The sequence below is a fragment of the Drosophila albomicans genome, chromosome X, assembly GCF_009650485.2.
Source record: "Drosophila albomicans strain 15112-1751.03 chromosome X, ASM965048v2, whole genome shotgun sequence".
In the NCBI taxonomy this organism is placed as follows: domain Eukaryota; kingdom Metazoa; phylum Arthropoda; class Insecta; order Diptera; family Drosophilidae; genus Drosophila; species Drosophila albomicans.
In genome coordinates, this window is record NC_047627.2 from 26865118 (window position 1) to 26884366 (window position 19249).

General features: G+C 39.1%; 1 protein-coding gene across 7 annotated transcripts in view; it reads right to left on the minus strand.

The window, feature by feature from the left end:
• LOC117566630 (teneurin-a) overlaps positions 1-19249 on the minus strand; it is a 219781-nt gene that overhangs the window by 63131 nt on the left and 137401 nt on the right. For 6 of the 7 annotated variants that reach the window (XM_034246190.2, XM_034246174.2, XM_034246213.2 and 3 more), the window contains exons 4-6: positions 18462-18779; positions 15363-15469; positions 37-1365 (exon numbers count right to left, since the gene is read on the minus strand). In XM_034246190.2, the coding sequence (XP_034102081.1) occupies positions 37-1365; positions 15363-15469; positions 18462-18779 (1754 nt within the window). The remainder of the gene's footprint in view (positions 1-36; positions 1366-15362; positions 15470-18461; positions 18780-19249) is intronic. The other variant, XM_034246182.2, reaches the window with a different exon arrangement.

The window sequence follows — 19249 nt, forward strand, 5'->3', positions numbered from 1 at the left end:
GGAAAGGGAGAGAAAAAGAGGAAGGAATTTACTTACTCTTGGAACAGTCAACGCCTTGGTAGCCATCGATGCAATCGCATTTGCCCAAATAGCAGCTGCCGCGACCGGAACAATCGTTGGGGCACGTGGTGCTGACACCTTCGGCCTCCTCGGCGAGCAGCGACACCGAATGGGCAACCAACTCATCGTTGTAGACAGAGATGAACCACAATCCGGTGTCCAGATACTGCAACAGCGAAACATTCACCGTCATCGCATCCATATCGAGAGCGGGCAAACCTCCAGCTCCGCCATCGGCCGCAGAGCGTTTGTGCAACGGATGCGCCAAGGAAGACTTGGCCTCGACATCAAAGTATTCCAAACTCGCGGGAGATTCTTGCTCCTCGCTGGCGCTGTTGCTGTTGCTTTCATCGTCGGCTTCATCGTCGTAGGGTTCCTCCTCGTAGCTGTTGCTGCGATGTTTCCGCTGCAAATGTTGTTGTTGTTGCTGCTTACTTCCCACATTACTTGCCACATCGATCAGTCCGCGATCCTTGCCACTGCCACTGCCGGTGCTTGTTGCATTGCCAGCACTGCGTCGATGCCGCAGATGGCTGTCGAGTCGTCCGCCCTTGATGAACTCCACAAAGTCGTGTTGCGTCACCGATGGCGCCACATTGCGACGCGAATAGACAGCAAAGTGTGCGCCCCACGGCAGCGTAAAGTTGAATCGAATGAATGCCGGATGCTTGTTGCGGAATTCCAAAGTCCAGAATTGATAGGCCGGTATATTGGCATGATACAGCTCATTGAAGTCCTTCAGCTCAACGACTTGCGGCCATTGCCCGCCACTCAGACCGATGCCCTGCTGTTGCTGCAATGCCGGATGATGATGTCCGCCCGCCTGTTGCAACAACAGATTGTGCTGCTGCTGGCCACCGCCATTGATGCCGCCCATCATGCCACCGCCACCGTTGATGCCACCGTTGATGCCACCGCCGTTGAGGCCACCATTGATGCCATGATGCTGGTGGCCATCGCCAGTTGCACCGCCGTACGTGAGTTGATCCTGCAGCTGTGTGTTGGTGGCATCCAACGGGGTCAACGGTTGATTGATGGCATGCGGCTGCTGTTGTTGCAACAACAGTTGCTGCTGTATGCCCGTTGCGCCCGCCGGCAAACCGGCCAAATTCACATTGATGCTATTGTGATCGGATGTGCTCGTCTGTATCGATTCCTCAGTGGGGTATGCGGTGGCGCCTCCCAGCGCCTTGTTGTCGCCAGCCTTGCCTCCGATACCGCCTCGAAGATCGTGCGGTTGCGACTTGACGTCTTGGACTAGGATGCAATTGGAGCTGTCCATGTTCGGCTTCATCGAACTGACTGCTGAGGAGAGAGAAGAAGAGAAGGAAAAAGAAACGCGTTAGAGTTGCTGCTCAAAATTTATATATTGTTCGCTTTAAGTTTTAGTTTTCTTTTGCTATTTCTTTTAGTTTCCAAATGTGGCGCACATAAATCGCATGATGCTAAATTCAACGCCATAAATCTGATGCTGCTTTTGGGCCAAAGCGCCAGCAATAATGTTTAGCTTGCGTGTGTGTATGTGTGTACGAGTGTGTGTGTGTGAGTGTGCGTGCTTGTGGCATTGTGCTGCTGTCGCCCTGCGGCTCACCGAACGAACACAGCTGCAATTGCCCCCCAACCAAAATGCTGTTTTTCCATGCACCCCTTACGTCCCCTTGCCTCCTTTCCTCGACTAGTTCCCTTTTCCACAGCTACTTCTGCGTTTCGCTTCTTTGCCAGCTACTTTGCTTCTCATCTGTTTTTTTTTTCTCTCGCTTTTTGCTTTTTTTTCTCGCACACATAAATTTTTGGCATCATATTTTAACGCCATATTAATATGCACTCGTCCATAAATCAAAACTATGGCCAACTCTTTCACACATGCCACTTTCTCTCTCTCTCTCTCTCTCACTCTCGTTCAATCTTTTGCTGCGAACTCAACCACATGTGTGGAACACACACACACACACACACACACACATCCAGTGAAAGAGACACAAAGTACGCGTTGTTAACACGTTTGCATTTTGCTTGCCATCGATGCCTGACTGCGGCTTGCTATCGTTTATCGATAACTTGCCAAATTTATGAGCTTTGCCAGTGGCGTCAGCTGCCTCAACATCCACAAATAAAACACGCACACACACACACACACTCTTGCACGCATGCTTAAGCAGTCAACGTGCTTGTGAAGTTTAAAATGGCAACCACAAAATGCGCAATCGTCAATCATGATTGAAGCTCACTGTGAAGGATTTCGAATGCAATTTGTCAAATTTGTCTGATACACAAAATAATTGTTTGTTATTGAATAGCCGAATCAATTAACCGCTCAATTAAGCAATCAATATGAAATGACTTAATAGATTCACAATTGCTAAATCAATCAATCAATCAATCAATACACAAAATTATTGTCTGTTATTTTAAAGCTGCGTCAATATTACACATAATTGTAACAACACGAAATGTCATCATTAAACACATTTGTAATACATATCAATCAATCACACATCAATCAATACACAAAAGAATTGACTCTCATTCGAAATCTGTGTCAATCAAACGAGTAATCAAGCCATTAATCAATTTTACAGATAATTAGAACAACATGAAATGCCTTTAAATAGTTCAATCAATCACAAATCAATCAATCAGTCTAATACAAAAGATTTATTAAATCTTTACGCAATCAATCAATCACACATCAATCAATCAGTCTAATACTAAACAAAGATTACATCCTTAAGCAATCAATCACACATCAATCAATCAGTCTAATACAAAAGATTTATTAAATCTTTAAGCAATCAATCACACATCAATCAATCAGTCTAATACAAAAGATTTATTAAATCTTTATGCAATCAATCAATCACTGATCAATCAATCAATCTAATCCAAAACTAATATTATATCCTTAAGCAATCAATCAGTCTAATACAAAACAAATATTACATCCTTAAGCAATCAATCACACATCAATCAATCAGTCTAATACAAAAGATTTATTAAATCTTTACGCAATCAATCAAACACACATCAATCAATCAGTCTAATACAAAAGATTTATTAAATCTTTATGCAATCAATCAATCACTGATCAATCAATCAATCTAATCCAAAACTAATATTATATCCTTAAGCAATCAATCAGTCTAATACAAAACAAATATTACATCCTTAAGCAATCAATCACACATCAATCAATCAGTCTAATACAAAAGATTTATTAAATCTTTAAGCAATCAATCACACATCAATCAATCAGTCTAATCCAAAACTAATATTAAATTTTTAAGCAATCAATCGCACATCAATCAATCAGTCTAATACAAAAAGATTTATTAAATCTTTAAGCAATCAATCGCACATCAATCAATCAATCTAATCCAAAACTAATATTAAATTTTTAAGCAATTTATTTGAACTTCTCACCATTTAGTCGTAACTAAATTATTGGAAATAACCAAGCAACTCTCACTTGATTATTCCCTCATCAATCAATTCGAATTTATTATACTCAATCATGTGCTCATTGAAGCGCGCTGTAAACAAATCATTCAAACCTTCTGAGAGCAGGCTCATTATCAATTCTAATTTGCGTAGCCAAATTCGCTGCGAAAAATCCCTGAACAATGAAAACGATTTCGTTCAATCAGCAACATAACACAATGGGAATTTCAATCACCAAATAAATTATAAGCCAATCAATCAAAAAATATATATTTCATTGATACTAAAGAACAAAAAAAAAAAACAACAACACAAGGAATGGAAAGGAAAGGAAAGTTATAGAATTATATTTTCCATGATTTTCAAACAAAAGCAATTAGACAAATCGACTTTTTTGTTTGCGTCTGGGAGGTCACATTGAAATTATGTTAATGGCTCAAGTGAAAAAGTGACTAAGGGCGAGAGGAATGTAGGGGAATGGAGAATAGGGAATGGGAATGGAGAATTGTAATGGCGCCGTAGACAAAATAAATTCCCATTCTCCATGCGACAGCTGCTTGACAGGCCAACGAACATGTAAACTAATGCGACCTAATGATGTCGATGTTGACGTCGTCGATGTTGATGTCTTGGATACAAACAAAGAGAAAGAGAGAGAGGAGATACACACACACACACACATACACACACACACTCACGCAATTACTCATATGAGGCACGACAAATTAACGTCAGAGAACGTGCCTCAATTTGGCTGTTGAGCTTTTAATTTAAGCAACAAGACGTGGAAAGCAGGCAAACACACACTTTGATATTTATAGGCCAAGTACTACACTGAGCAAAATCGAAGGTTAAGGCAACTAAATGCTGGCATAATTAATCTAGTTCTTGACAGCAAACTGATATTGTGATCGACAAATATTGATTCAAACATTCAAGTGTTGAAACTCGCATTGAAGTTTCAACAATTTAAGCAAAATTGCAAGCAACAGTTGAAGTTGAAGTTGAGGTAAGTGGAAGAGGAAGAGGAAGAGGGAAAAGCACTTAAAACTATTTGCAGACGAAAATTAGATAATAAGGTAGCAGTAATTTTGAATTCAAGACAAGTGCGCTCTCTGCTGCAGAAAACTCCTCATACACGAACAACTTCCACTTTTTCTTTTGTGATTCTTTTTTTCCTTACTACTTTTGTTGGCGAGGGAACAAAGGACATCGCACACACACATAGAAAAATATATACAGTTTATGTTTATTTCGTATGCGAGTGTGAGAGCGGGCAACATCATTAATAAATAAATGAAATGAAGAGGAGAGGAGAGGAGAGGAGAGAATAGAAAGGGGCTTCGTTGTGGTATGTGTTGTTCTATTAGGTTAACAAGCTTTTCATTTAAGTGCCTCGCAACTGGTCAACCAACTGGAACGGGAACAGGACAAAACAAACACTGGAAAGGACAACAAACTGCGGCATACTTTTTCCGCGCCTTTCTTTCCGGTTGGAGGCGACACCAATTAAATTTGATTACAATTTGTGTGGAAGCCAACCCTAAAGTCGATAAATTCATGTGTGTCTCAGCTGAAATTGACAACGACTCAATTTGAGAGAGAGAGAGACTAAATAGTGGACAGAGGACACTCCTTTGCAAGTGGAAGAGTCAAGTCGTTGTTTATATTTGTAGCTCAAAGGGTGTGTGGCAATTCGATTAGTTAATTTTTGTTGTCCTCAGAATATGGCACACGCAATGAACTAGGAACTAGGAAATGCTTGCACTTAAGATCAACTAATTGAATCTACGTGCCCGATGAGACCAAGTGCCTCTCTCTGCTACACAAAAAATAAAACTAATGAGACAAAAAGTCAGAGGGAATGAGGAAGCACACTGCATGACAGGCAGCAGGACAAAGTTACAGAAATTTATGAAGCATTTTCTTAATTGCACTTCCTTGAAGAGAAATAATTTATTTAAACGACAAGCGCACACCTTTCATAGCTGCTCCTTCTTCAAACAATGTGTTGAGCAAGGAGAGTGAGAGGGAGACACTGCAAGGAGGAAAGATAAAAGGAGTCTTGGGTCACGCCCTGACTTGTAATAGTTGCTGTCCTTCTGCTGCCTGTGGCAAATGTCGTGTTGCGTCATTTAAATTGAAATCTCTTTTGCCTGTCTGCTTTCTTCTTCTACTCTTCTCTTCTCTTCTCCTCTTTTCTTTTCTTTTTCTTTTTTTTTGGCAATTGGCCAAAACATTGTTGTGGTCAGTTGTCAAAGTTATTTTGCCTTCGTTTTGCAGTTACGACAATTGCAGCCAACTTGATGACACATTCACAACGAACAGTTGCATAATATTATTTGCATAGTTTTTTTCCTTAAGATTAAACATAAATTGGGTATCAAAATGTGAGACCGACAAAATTCCAATAGCCAAAAACAAACAAAAAAAAAAAGGGAAAATGCAGCTGGCAATTTTGTGTGTTTCTGACGCACTTCAGTTGGCAAACATTTTGTGTATTTTAATTTGCAAACATTTCTGTCAACTAAAGGCATTTTTCTTTTAGTAGATTAAAGTTGAGAGAAACAATATTTATACTTTTCAATATTTTCCCATTCATAAAGTAAAAGATGTATTGCGATTGTTTTTATTTTATAAATTTAACCAACATTCTATGATAAAAACAAGTAAGAAAGCTGCAGTCGACAGAGAGACACTCTCTATTAATTTTTAAGAAAAACAAAACAATGCTGCATGAATCTTGTAAATATACCAAAATTATATACCAAAAAATACTAAAAGATACCGTTTGGTAGTAGTATTAGTATATACTATTACTTTTATTACTTTTACAAATCAAATTAATATACCGAAAAGAATACTGAAATGTACTAAAATCTATATTTGGTATATTAATATACTATTATGTTAAAAGATATCTTTTTCAATAAAATCAAAACAATACAGTATGAATCTTGTAAGTATACCAAAATTATATACCAAAAAATACTAAAATATACCGAAGTTCACATTTGATAGTTATTAGTAAATACTACTACTTTTATAAAATATATCAAATTAATATACCGAAAAGAATACTGAAATATACTGGAATCTATATTTGGTATATTAATATACTATTATGTTGAAACATATATTTTTCAATAGGAGCAAAACCGAGCAGTATGAATCTTAAAGAATACCAAATTCAAAAATACTAAAAATATACCAAAGTCTATACTTGGTATATCAGTATAGTATTTCTTTAAATAAAACATACCATTTTGTATAGAGGCTAAACAGTTCAGTATGCAACTTTAAATATACCAAATTAATATACCAAAAAATTACAAAAATATTGTAAATATATCAAAAGTATGTGTTTCATATATCAATATACTATTAACTTAAAAATATACTATAGACAGTATATTCATAACTACATAAAATTTTATTTGCATTCAACTTCAATTTGTCTTAAGGACATTGATATTTAGTGTACTTTCATTCTGAGTGCTTGAGCTTTTTTGTTGCACTTCGTTGTCGTCTCTATTTGCACATTGCTTTGATCTGGATAGCGTCCTAAATGTTTCTTGTATTTGTGTGTTGCTAATTGACTTTCTTTGTTGCGGTTTTGCGATGAAATTTCCAGTCGATTGGCCTTCTAAATGCAAAATGCAAAATGCGAAATGCAAAACTTGCAAACAAGTTTCTGTTGGCCTAAAAGTATGTGTGTGTGCTTCTATTTGCTTCTTTCAATTTACGAAATGCCAAAATACCGAATGCCTTAAGAAAAACCACAGAAAAATGAACAAGCCCCAAAAACGTAACTAATTGAGAGTACAGTGAAGCCTGGCTTCATGCCGAATGCCGAAGAGGCATCTCAAGGATGTCGTAATTGAGCTGAGATTGGAAAAGAAGAGAGTGCTTTAATTGAAGTGCAATTGGAGTAGCAATTAATTCGTTTGCTTGTTTGCTGGCTGCTGCTCAATGACAAATGAATGTGTGTGACGATTGTCAAAGCGAGTTGCTCTCGCTCTCTCTCTTGCAACAAAGCGTATCTAATTTCATGTTGGCCACAAAGAAAAGCTAAAGCCATGCAGCACATGAATGCACATTCAAATACCGAGCAGCAACAACAAATTACATTTTGCCAGCAACCGCAACGCAACGTAACGCAACGGAAACGAGTGAAATGGAAATAAAATCGCATAAGCTACGAGGCCAGCAAGGACAACAACAACGCAATCAGCTGCTGCTGCTGTTGGCCAACAGCTGCCACTGTGTAAATGACAACGATAAGAAGGCGGCAGGCAGCAACAACAACAAGAAGAAGGTGGGAGACAGTTGCAACACCGCATGTTTTCGATGGGTGTGTGTGTGAGCACAAATTGTGAAACAGTGCATATCGAATGAGTTTCCGATAGTTATCCGCTTAAAAATCGATTAACCTATTTCCGATAACTACTGCAATGCGCATCCGCATTCACCTCTCCGCTCTCTCCGCTCTCTCTCTGCTCTTCTGCCAACTGCCAGTCAAACATGTTAACTGTCCTGATTGTCGCTTCTTCTCCCCTTTTGCATCTGCCTCTGCCTCATCATTGTTTGTGTTGTTGTTGTCACAGCTGTTGCTGTTGTGTGTGTGTGTGTTGTTGTGATAGAAAGTGGCACATCAGTGGTAAAGCGAACTCTGGCCAGCAGCTCAAACATTTTCTGCCTGCTGCTACAACAGCAACAACAACAGCAACAACGACAACTTGTCTGCTTGCGGCTGCTTTGGTTGCTCTTGTTGCTGTTGCTGTTGTTGTTGTTGTTGTTGTTCACGCTGCTGTTGCCTGCGGTGCGCGCTCGACATTTCACATCGTTGTTGTCCTGTTGACACTGCGGTCGATTATCGCACAGATATGACAGATACAATAACATTCACACACACACACACACGTGCAAATAATGACAGTCAAGATAAAATTGTTGCTTGCACAAATTACACAACAACATTTTAATCTTTCTCTCTCTCTCTCTGTTTCTCTTAATTGCGCTAAAGTTGCTGCTGCTTGAAAGTAACAAAATTTGTTAAGCATTTCATTTTCTAATATACAAATAGTTAGCAAGACTAAATATTAAATATATTCAATAAATAAACAAATAAATAGATCTAGAGATAGATGTAGATATATTGCAATATCATAAATCAGTAAAAAAGCAAGTTTAAACTATATTGAAAAATAACTTTTTTGTTCTCTACGATAATCAGCATTTCATTTATATTTTTTTCTTTGTTTTCATATATCTAAATTTTTTTAGAATAATAAAAATAATCTGCATTGAAAAATCAAGCTTTGTTCACATAAGTTATTAACAAATAACCTATTTTCTTTTAACTATTAAGTAAAGAACCTGCACAACTTATTAAGTCTAACCGATAAATGCTTTAATTCTTCGTAGTGACTATTTCAAAGCGACCCTCAAAAGTAGGCAACACTTTTTGCACTCTCGCCTTGGTTCGCTATTTTAAGCACTTTGACTTAACCATAGCAATTTCCATTTGGCATTCTGGTTAATTAACACACACACACACACACACATACACATGTGCGCGCATTATCGCACTTTCATTTACAACACACGCATTTTTGCATCTGTTTCCTTGCTTCTCTTGCTCTATACAATTTCTTTTGCCCACATAAGTAGGCAACAGTTTGTGTGCCTGGCAGCTTTTTCATCAATTTCAAGTTCGTCCAAAATTTTGTGGGCGTTGGCACAGTTGAACAACAAAATGCAAATCAAATTAAAGGCATGGCTCCCTCCCTAACACACACGCACACGTATAGAAGTTGCAAACAAACAACAACAACAACAACAACAAGCAAACGAAAACGTGTGTGTTTGTCTCCTCGTTCGTTGCAGACGGACGGAACTCATGTGTTTGCGCTTCTTAATTAACTGACAATGCTCCTGCGTGTATGCGAGTGTGTGTGTATGTGGTTTTGTTTGTATATTTTTTAATGTCTAGCAGAGAGAACGAGTGAGATAGAGAGAGAGAGAGCGAGCGAGAGAGTTAGCTGTTGCAGCTGTAGCGCATGGCTGGTCTCACCCGCAAGTGTTTGCTAATTTTATTAAACCCTCTTGCGCTTAATTAATAGAAAATTATTGTGCAAACAGACGTCGAACACACACACACAAGGATGGCATGGGGATTTAGCTCTGACGGCAGCTGCAAAAATATTAGCCACTATTAAAAGCTAAAATGCCGCATGGCGCCATTCGTTGTTCGTTGTTCGTTGCTGTTGTTGTTCGCTGGCTTCATCACCTGCTGTTGCTTGTCTTAACCCCGCAGCTTTAAAACTATTCAACCATAAAACGACCCAGGCACACACACATACACACACATATAGAGAAGGGGAAGCGAGATTCGAAGCGTAAATTCATTTACCGCAAGAGCCGAGAGTGGAAAGTGGAAAGCAGCCGCCGCCAGCGAAGCCAACAACACAAAAAGCTTTTTACACAAATGAGTTTATGTGCAGGCAACGATGAACGTTGCTGTCTCTCTCTCTCCCTCTCTCTTTCTCTTCACACACACACACACGTCTTTTGCGAGGGCAGCCACAAAAATTAATACATTATTTTTAAAAGATAAATTTCAAGCTGCCTTTCTCTCCGACTCTTTGCTTTATCTATTGCCTGCGCTGGCAAACAATTAAATCAGTGAAATCCACACGCAGCTTTTCGCTCCACACACACATAGAGAGAGAGAGAGAGAGAGAGAGAGAGAGAGAGAGAGAGAGACAGCGTCTGTGTTGTCTTCCCCACAAAATGTTCACAACTTTTCAACTTAAATTCATTTTGTGCGCCAAAGCGCTAAAGGAAAGTGCCGCCAGTCCGCTTCCCTCAAAGCGCCGAAGGGGGGAGTTATGGAGAGAGAGAGAGATAGAGGGGGGGGGGGGGGGGGGGGGGGGGGGTTATGGTTATGCCAGCAGCCAAGTGGCATCACACATTTTTCTCGTGGTTTGTTGTAAATTTGTTTTCGTTCACTTGCAACGTTGTGACACCGCAGCAAACCGAAAGCTGAAAGACGGCGGGGGAAAAGCTACCGAAAACATTCAGGAAGCCGCAACTTTTAGCTGCTCCCCCCCCCCTTTCACTCCCTCTCCTCTCGTTGTTGTTGTTCTTGTTGTTGTAAATCAGTGGCTGTGACTCGGCGAGGCAGCAGCTGCTTCAGCTTCAGCTTCAGCTTCAACATTCAGCTACTGCTGCCTGCTAAAAGCGTAGATAATAAATTAAACGCAGCACGCTTCAAGTCAAATGGCGACCCTGCATTCCCCCTCTTTCCCCCTCTTTCCTCTTCATCATGCCCCCCTCAAAATGAGTAAGCATCTCTCTACGATGCTTTGAAGGTCTCTTTTTTGGCATGCGGACAGCAGAGGACGCAGGTATAAAGCTCTCTCTCTCTCTCTCCATCTCTCTCTCTGTCTCTGCGCTCTCACTGATAACATTAGATTGTCATGTGAGAAAAGCGGGCGGGGCAAAGGGGGGGGGGGGGGGGGGAGGGAAAAGAAACGACATGAGTTACGCGAAATTCACGTGCTCTCAAAACTTGTAATTGAAATTGAAATTAAAACTTGCATTTAACTTTAACTACTTTGTGTTTTGGCATTTGAAAATAGTTAAGTTATTTCTTTGCTATATAATTACATGAGCTTCAACTCTTAACAAAAACTTTCACATAAATAGTGTAATTAGAAATTGTTAACAATCACAAGAACCTTGCTGCGCAGAAATTAATGGAAAAGAAGTGTATTTAATCTTGTTGTGATTCTTAATTTGGACAGTATTCAATACATTTTTAATGTGTATGCAAAATCAAATCAAAAACTCTATTTATATCGGTGCTTATATTGATTATTGAATGCTTTTTGGCAACCGCAATAAAATAATTCAATTGAAGTAAGAAAAACACAATAGAGTATGCTCAACTGTCAGATATCCGCTAATTCTTTGTGAATTAAAGCAACACAATGCGGTATTACTTCCAATATATTCCAAATTAATATACCACAAAAATACTAAATCTATACCAAAGGCTATATTTGGTATATTGATATACTGCTGTACCGAATATACCGAAATATAATATATAAGCAATGAGGTATTATTCTTAAAATATACCAAATTAATATACCACAAAAATACTAAATCTATACCAAAGGCTATATTTGGTATATTGATATACTGCTGTACTGAATATATCGAAATATACTATATAAATAATACGGTATTATTATTAAAATATACCAAATTTATATACCACAAAATGCCAAAATATACCAAAGATTGTGTGCAACGCAACGCAGTATTACTTCTAAAATATACTAAATTAATATACCAAAATATACTAAATATATACTTGGTATATTAATATACTGCTATACAGAATATAATATGTAAATATACCAAATTAATATACAACAAAATACTAAAATATACCAAAGAGCGCGCTTTTGATATATTGATATATGCTGGTATATTGATATACTGCTATACCAAATATACCGAAATATACTGTATAAATAATGCAGTATTGTTATTAAAATATACCAAATTAATATACCGCAAAATACTAAAATATACCAAAGACTGTGTTTTTTTGGTATATTGATATATGATGATATATAGATATACTGCTATACTGAATATACCGAAATATACTGCATAAACAATACAGTATTATTCTTAAAATATACCAAATTAATATACCGCAAAATACTAAAATATACCAAAGATTGTGTTTTTTGGGTATATTGATATATAAATATAATAAATATACCATATGGAAGAGTGCAAAATATACCAGATTGTCAGCCTCCACATAATTCAAAAATCAGCATGAAATACGCTTTTAATCTATGAGCTGACATTCGTAATTGTATTTCCATTTAATAATATCCTACGCAAGTCCTAAGCTTACTCAACTTATTTAGCTTAGCTATTTATATCGAAGCTGCTGTAAATAAAGTTTTCTTGTCTGTTGTCTTCACACTTTTCGCAAGCCAAAAGGAAAATCATTTAGTTGAGAAAGCATCAATAGCAATTTTTTCTTGGAATTTCGCATCAGTTGGCAGCTCGAGCCACGCCCACAAGCCAGCTGGCAGCGCAGACTTCAACAGACAAAGAAAAGCAACAACAACAATTTTTGACGCACAAGAATAAGAAGAAGAAGAAGCGGGGGATACGCATAAATTAAATGCGTGTGCGGCAAATTTATCAAGCAAGTTGGCAGCTCCACAGCGAGGAGCGAGTGAGAGAAACCGTTCAAAGTGTCCGAGCAGCAGCAACACAAAAGTTGTGCCAATGTTTCACTAGATAAAATGCCGAGCACAAGGTGAAGGTGCGGAAAGAGAGGGGGGCGAAGAGAAGAGAGGGGGAAGGCAGAGGCAGCACGTCAACCCTTTTGTTTCAAATTAAAATTTACATATTTTAATGTGCAAAGTTTTGTCGAGCGCAGAGCCAAACAACAACAGCAACAAATTTTGCAATGCGACAGCCAAAGGGGATGAGTGGAGGGAGGGGGGAGAGGGGAAACCGAGAGCGAGACAAAGTTGCTCCGCTTGGCAAAAGGTTGGCAGTAAAAAATCAAATTGACCTGTAAATATAATTTAAAAGGTGGCAGCAAAAAACAGCCACAGTAGCAGCAACAACAATGCGAAACGTGTTTAATTATCAAGTTGTAAACAACAACAACAACAGTTGAAGGACAGCAAGGACAATCACACACACACACACAGACAGAAAAAACACTTGCTGTGTGTTGCCGCATTCAATTTAAGCGAATCATTTTGTGCGCTGTCGCCATTTTTGTTTACGCTTCGTCTCGCTCCCGCTCACCTCTTTCCCACCCTCTCACACACACACACACACACACTCATTCAGAAGTCGCTGGCGTTCACAGAATTTTGTTAATTTGCCATTGTCAGCTAATGAGAGAAAGGCTTTCCACATAGTTTTCCACACCTCTCTTCTCTCTCCGCCCCTTTTGTGGCAGCTGCAGCACGTGGCATTCAACATTTTGCTGTTGCTGTTGCTGCTTCAGTTAGATTATTTACCAAAAAGTTTAAAGTAAGCAAAAAGCGTTGCCCCTGAAATTGAGACTCATTCACTTACACTCAGAGAGTGCCAATAAAAAGAGATAGCTAGCTACTTAGCTTACACTTTCACACACACACACACACATACACAATTATCAGGTTGAAGCTTCACATTTAAATGACTTTCCACTTAATGCTTAGCAGCAACACATTTACTTCATTCAACCATTGTTATTCATATTAAAATTTTAATAAAATAACTACTAATAAATGAGTTCAAGAAATTTATGAAATTTGTTTCTTTTTTTCTTCAATTCTTTCACCTCGTAACTTTTTTTTTTTTCGCTATCGTCTCTTTATACTTTGTAGTTTTTATGAGTATTCTTTTAATCTTTATCTTTAAGTTGCTCCTCAATAAATTTTGGTTCTACTATTTCCTTGTTTTCATTTCTCCAATAACTTCTTTAACATTTTCTCGCTTAGTTGATCCTTGAACATAATTTTTATCTTTGTTACAAACTACATAAATTATTTGATTTAACCACGCTTTATTTAATTTAGCTTCACGATTATTTTGAAGCTGCTTTCTAAACTTTTCTATCAGTTGCTCTGGCAGCTTTTCTAAGAACTTCTCGTTAAGCTTATCTATCAGTTTTTCTAGGATCTTTCATTTTTATATGAACTTCTCTTTACTTCACTTCCTTAACAGCTTTTCTAGCAACATTTCCTTTAGGATCTCTTTAAGTTTTTTCTATAAACTACATATTAATGAACTTTTCTTTAAGCTTCTCTAGAAGTTCTGTCAATGAACTTCTCTTGAAGCTTGTCTAAACATTTCTTCATCAGCTGACCTAAGAATTTCTCTTTCAGCTTTGTTCAGAACTTCTCTTATGCTTCTCTATAAGGTTTTTAATGAACTTCTCTTTAAACTTCTCTTACAACCTCTCTTTCAGCTTTTCTAGTCAATTCTTTATCTTCCTTTAGAACTTCTCTGTCAGCTTCGCTAACAACTTCTCTGTCGGCTGCTCTAAACTGCTTTAGTTTCAGCTCCTCGTCTCTTAAAGCTTCGTTTTGTGACTGTGAATTTCAAAGTGATTTGCTAATTTCTCGAAGGCTGCAGAGTTTCTTCTGGCTGCAATGTCGCCTGCCGTCTGTCCGTCCGTCCGTTCGTCTGACTGTTGTGGTTTCTAATTGCTTGTCAATTGTGCAGATGGCTGACCAACAGTTGCCTCATTCATTTGGGCAAATGAACAGTTGCCACTGGAGCGTGTGTCAAGACGAAGAGAGGAGTTAGATGAACGGGGAGGTAGAGGGGCGACAGTTAGCAGGGTTGTATTGTTGTGTTTGCAAAGTTTCTTTACATGCACGCATGTGTGTGTGTGTGTGCAAAGTAACACCATTTAACGCTAATGTAAAGCAAACACTTTGATGTATTTGCCTTGTTGTGCCAGCGAGTGTGTGTGTGTGTGTGTATGTGTGTGTGCTTACACACATACATCTATACCCGCAAGTAAAGTCTAAAGTATATTTAGCAGCATTTCCTTATATGCGCCTAGGAGGTGTAAATGTGTATGTGTGTGTGTGTGTGTGTTACGATATTTGCACTTGTATGTGTATTTTTCATTAACTGTGTTTGGCGTTATGACAACGTCGCGTTGTCCGCCGCCCCCCCTCAGCCTCTCTCCGCTTCACGCTTCAGTGTGGCCATTACATTCAGCATGTCCATAATGTTCCCCCTCCCTTTACCCACAGCCTCTTTCCCCCCCCCCCCCCCAACGTCAACGTGTTGTGTGTGCTTACCTGCAAAGTATGCCAACATGGCGGTTAGGACGACGGATATGAATATTAAGGCGATGCTCAAGCATTTCCAGGAACATCGGTGTTGACAGCGTTTATCTATGTGAAACCTGCAAGGAAAAGAAACAGAGACACCATCAGTAAATGTAAAGAGAGAGAGAGAGAGAGATAGAAAGAGAGGAGACGCAGCTCGTGTTAAGTAAATTTTGCAATGCATTTGTAATTAACAACTGGCAAACAGAAACTGTCCTTAATAGAAAGCAGCAACAGTAGCAGAAAGAAACAGGAAATGGTGTGGAATTGAAGAGTGAGAAGAGAAAGAAAGAGAGAGGGACAGGGAGAGGTAGCTGCTGGCGAGTTAGAGACAAAAAGAGAATGTTGAATGTTGGCTGAACAAGTCGCATTAAAAGTCAAGTTACAGTGACCATTTTGCATGCAGCTTCTCTATTTAGTGTATCATAGAATTTAAGAGTTTTTCACACTCGTTACTTTTTTCCTATAAACAAAGTTCAACTCGCTATTTTCATAGGCACCAGCTCTTATTTGATTGCTTCCTTTGCATACTCGCTACTTTTAGTCATTGTTTCTTTCAAGTACTCGTTAAATTTATGCACTCGTTTCTTTGTAGAGATGTGAAACACTCTTTATGTCGTCTTATGTCCTCTTTTGGATTCGTTACTCGCCGCTTGGTGCATTTGCTAATTTCACTCGCTACTCCTCGACAGTAATAATTCGTAGTTATTTTTGAAGCATTCGTTACTGTGTTGTTTCTTTCAAGTAGTCGTTGCAATGAAGTACTCGTTGCTTTGTTAAGTTCTGTATCAGCTTTTAATTTAATTCATTTTTTTGGGTGCTGTCGCTGATTTCATTAGGTACTTCTCGACAGCATTCATTCCAAGCAATGTTTGCATTATTCGCTACTTGTAGTTACTCGTTACCATATTTAATTCGTCTAAATGTTGTGTAGACTTGATATTTTCGTATCAGCACCTTTATTCCTTCTTTTCACATGTTACTTCCTAACGATTCAACTCGTTACTCGTTACTCTTGCTAAACGAATCTCTTTTATCCTTATCTCTCGTTGCAACTAACTCCAAGTTATTATTTACCTAACAATCAATTTTAAAGATCTTTACGCACTCGTTGCTCTGCAATTATTTGCAGCTTATCACTCGCTACTCGCCACTCGAATTCCGAGCCTTAAAGCAGGTATTTAAATGCGTCACATCTCTCGGAGCTAAGAGCTCACAGGCATATGACAGAGCAACCGCAAGGCAGGCAGAGAGTGGGACGAAGAGAGAGGGGGGATTTAGTCGCTTGACATATCACAAGGACCGCAAAAACCAACAAAAGACACATACACACACTGCGTGTATGCAGAGGCAGAGCGAGTGAAGGAGAAAGAGAGCGAGACCAATGAGTTTGTCAACTGTCAACTTTTTTAATAAAGCAACGCAACGCAACGCAAAATGATACACAACTTACAGCGTGAGAGAGTGGAGGAGGATGAAAGGGGGAGTAGGCTGCATACACACACACACACACATACGCACACACATGGGTGTTAATCACACGAGCAGCTAGCGAAAAGCAAAGCCAACTCTAGCCTTCCTCCATCTCTACAGCTGCTTTAGGCCAAGGCAAAGCAAAGCAAAGCAAGGCAGTTCGTTTCCGAGTTTCCTCTGTCCTTAATTGCATAAAAGTTGTAGAAAAGATTCTGTTTACCAAGCGAAAAAGAAGGAACGAGACGGAGATGGAGATGGAGAGAGGGAGAGGGGGAGAAAAAAGTCTCTATGTAAGCCATAAAGAACCATCCTCATATGCTGTGCAAATTGGAAAACTAATGAACCTACTTGACCCGAGATAGTTACACACATGGCATAAAAGTCTCGCTTCTCGCTCTCGCTCTCGCTCTCGCTCTCTCTCTCTCTCTCTCTCTTGCTTATTTCCTTAGCTGCTGCTACAATATTGAAAAACTTGTCAAGCCAGCGACTAAATGAGCTCGGTTATTAGCCTATTTGAGGCAGGAAGCTCGCTTAGCGACAAAATTGTGCAGCTGTCATTTGAATGGCAAAACCTAAAATAGCCCCACTTCATCACTGTGAAAAGCTCAATGCAACGAAATTAGATGGTAAAGCAATATTGGAATGCGAAGGAACGACTTTAAATGACGTTCAATGAAATCAAATTCATAATAGATAGTGAAGAGAAAAGTTTTGATGAGAACTAGTTGAGAAATTCTGTCAAGAGCTGCCAAAAGAGTAGGATAAGCATTTAGAGAAGTTCACAAATACAGAGAAGTAAAATGAGGAGTTAAATGCGGAAAATTCGAATAGTAATTTGAAATATACAACGACAAGTTCAAAGGCCTCAGGGAATGTTATAAACAATCGATTGCCATACTAAATTAGAGAAGTCAACGAGAACTGAGAGCAGCATAATGAGAAGTGAAAACAAGCTACAGGCGAGTGTATTCAGGACTCATAAATAAATACAAAAGTATTTCTTTAATAACTTCCAAAATCTTTATCTGATCGCACCCAAATTCTCAGGAATCATAATTACTACAGTTACTATTGTATATACCAAAATTCGCAACTCTAGCTTTAAAATTACGCTTGTTATTCGATTTTTTTGATTTGCGGGGGCGAAAGGGGGCGTGGCAAAAAATTGAAACAAACTTGATCTGCGTGCAAACATAACAAATGCTGTCGAAAAAAAATTATAGCTCTATCTCTTATAGTCTCTGAGATCCAGTGTTTCATATGGACGGACGGACAGACGGACATGGCTAGATATATATAGGGTTGGAGATTCCTCCTTCTACCTGTTACATACATTTCCTGCCTTCTACCCTATGGGTAGCGGGTATAAAAAGAATGCCACATCTTCAGTGAACAAAATAAATGAGAGGCAAAGTTAAATGTGCGTTACCAGAAGTAAAACGAGAAGTGGCTTCAACTAAAAAGCGAAAAGTTGCAACATTGAAACGGGACTTTAATAGCTGCTTCAACTGACCCTGAGTTGGGGACTTGTTAAATCGCCGAGTGACCTACATTACTAGGGAGGATTGATAGATGAGGAAAGGAGGAAGAACTTACCTGGATGGTGAATATGGCGAATAATGCGGTGCATGCGCTGAGTGCGAATTACGCAATGGGAATCCAGGCATGACCAATGGCTGTGAGCCGCTTATCTGGCAATGCGGACCCGGTCCGCCGCTGCCGGGTGGTCCACCGACCGACACTTGGGGTCCTCCAACTCCAACGCCTTGACCGCCAACGCCTCCAGGCATTGTGCCAGCGCCCATTGGCATCCCAACGCCGACGCCGACGCCGCCGCGATCGATGCCGCCATGGCCGATTGTGTTGCTGCCAGTTGACATACTTTGTGGCATCTGTTGTTGGTGGCCGCCCAATCTGTAAAGGACACAAAAAAGAGGGAAAGAGAAATGCCATGAGAACGATGCTTGTAATACGGAAATTAAAACATGTTCAACGATTTTTGCTTTTTTTCGCATTTTTTACAATATTTAAATCTTTTTCTATCTATATGCATATTTGGTTCTTTTTTTTTTTTTTTTTTGAGGTGCACTTTACACAAAAAGCCATTGTTATTGTTATTGTGTTGTGCTCTCTGTCTCTCTTTTGGTAGTTGTTGCTGTTATTGTTATTATTATTTTTAACGGTTAAGTGATGCGGAAATTTTAAATTAAAAAACATAAATCAATGCACATGTGTCTGTGTATGTGTGTGTGTGGCCATTGTTTCATTATCGTTGGCCAGCAGCCGACTGCGATGCTGTTTGTATTTTATTATCGCTCAACATTAAGCGGAAATGCAGCTACAGGCAGCGACGTCGACGGCGACTGCGACTGCGACGCCAGCAG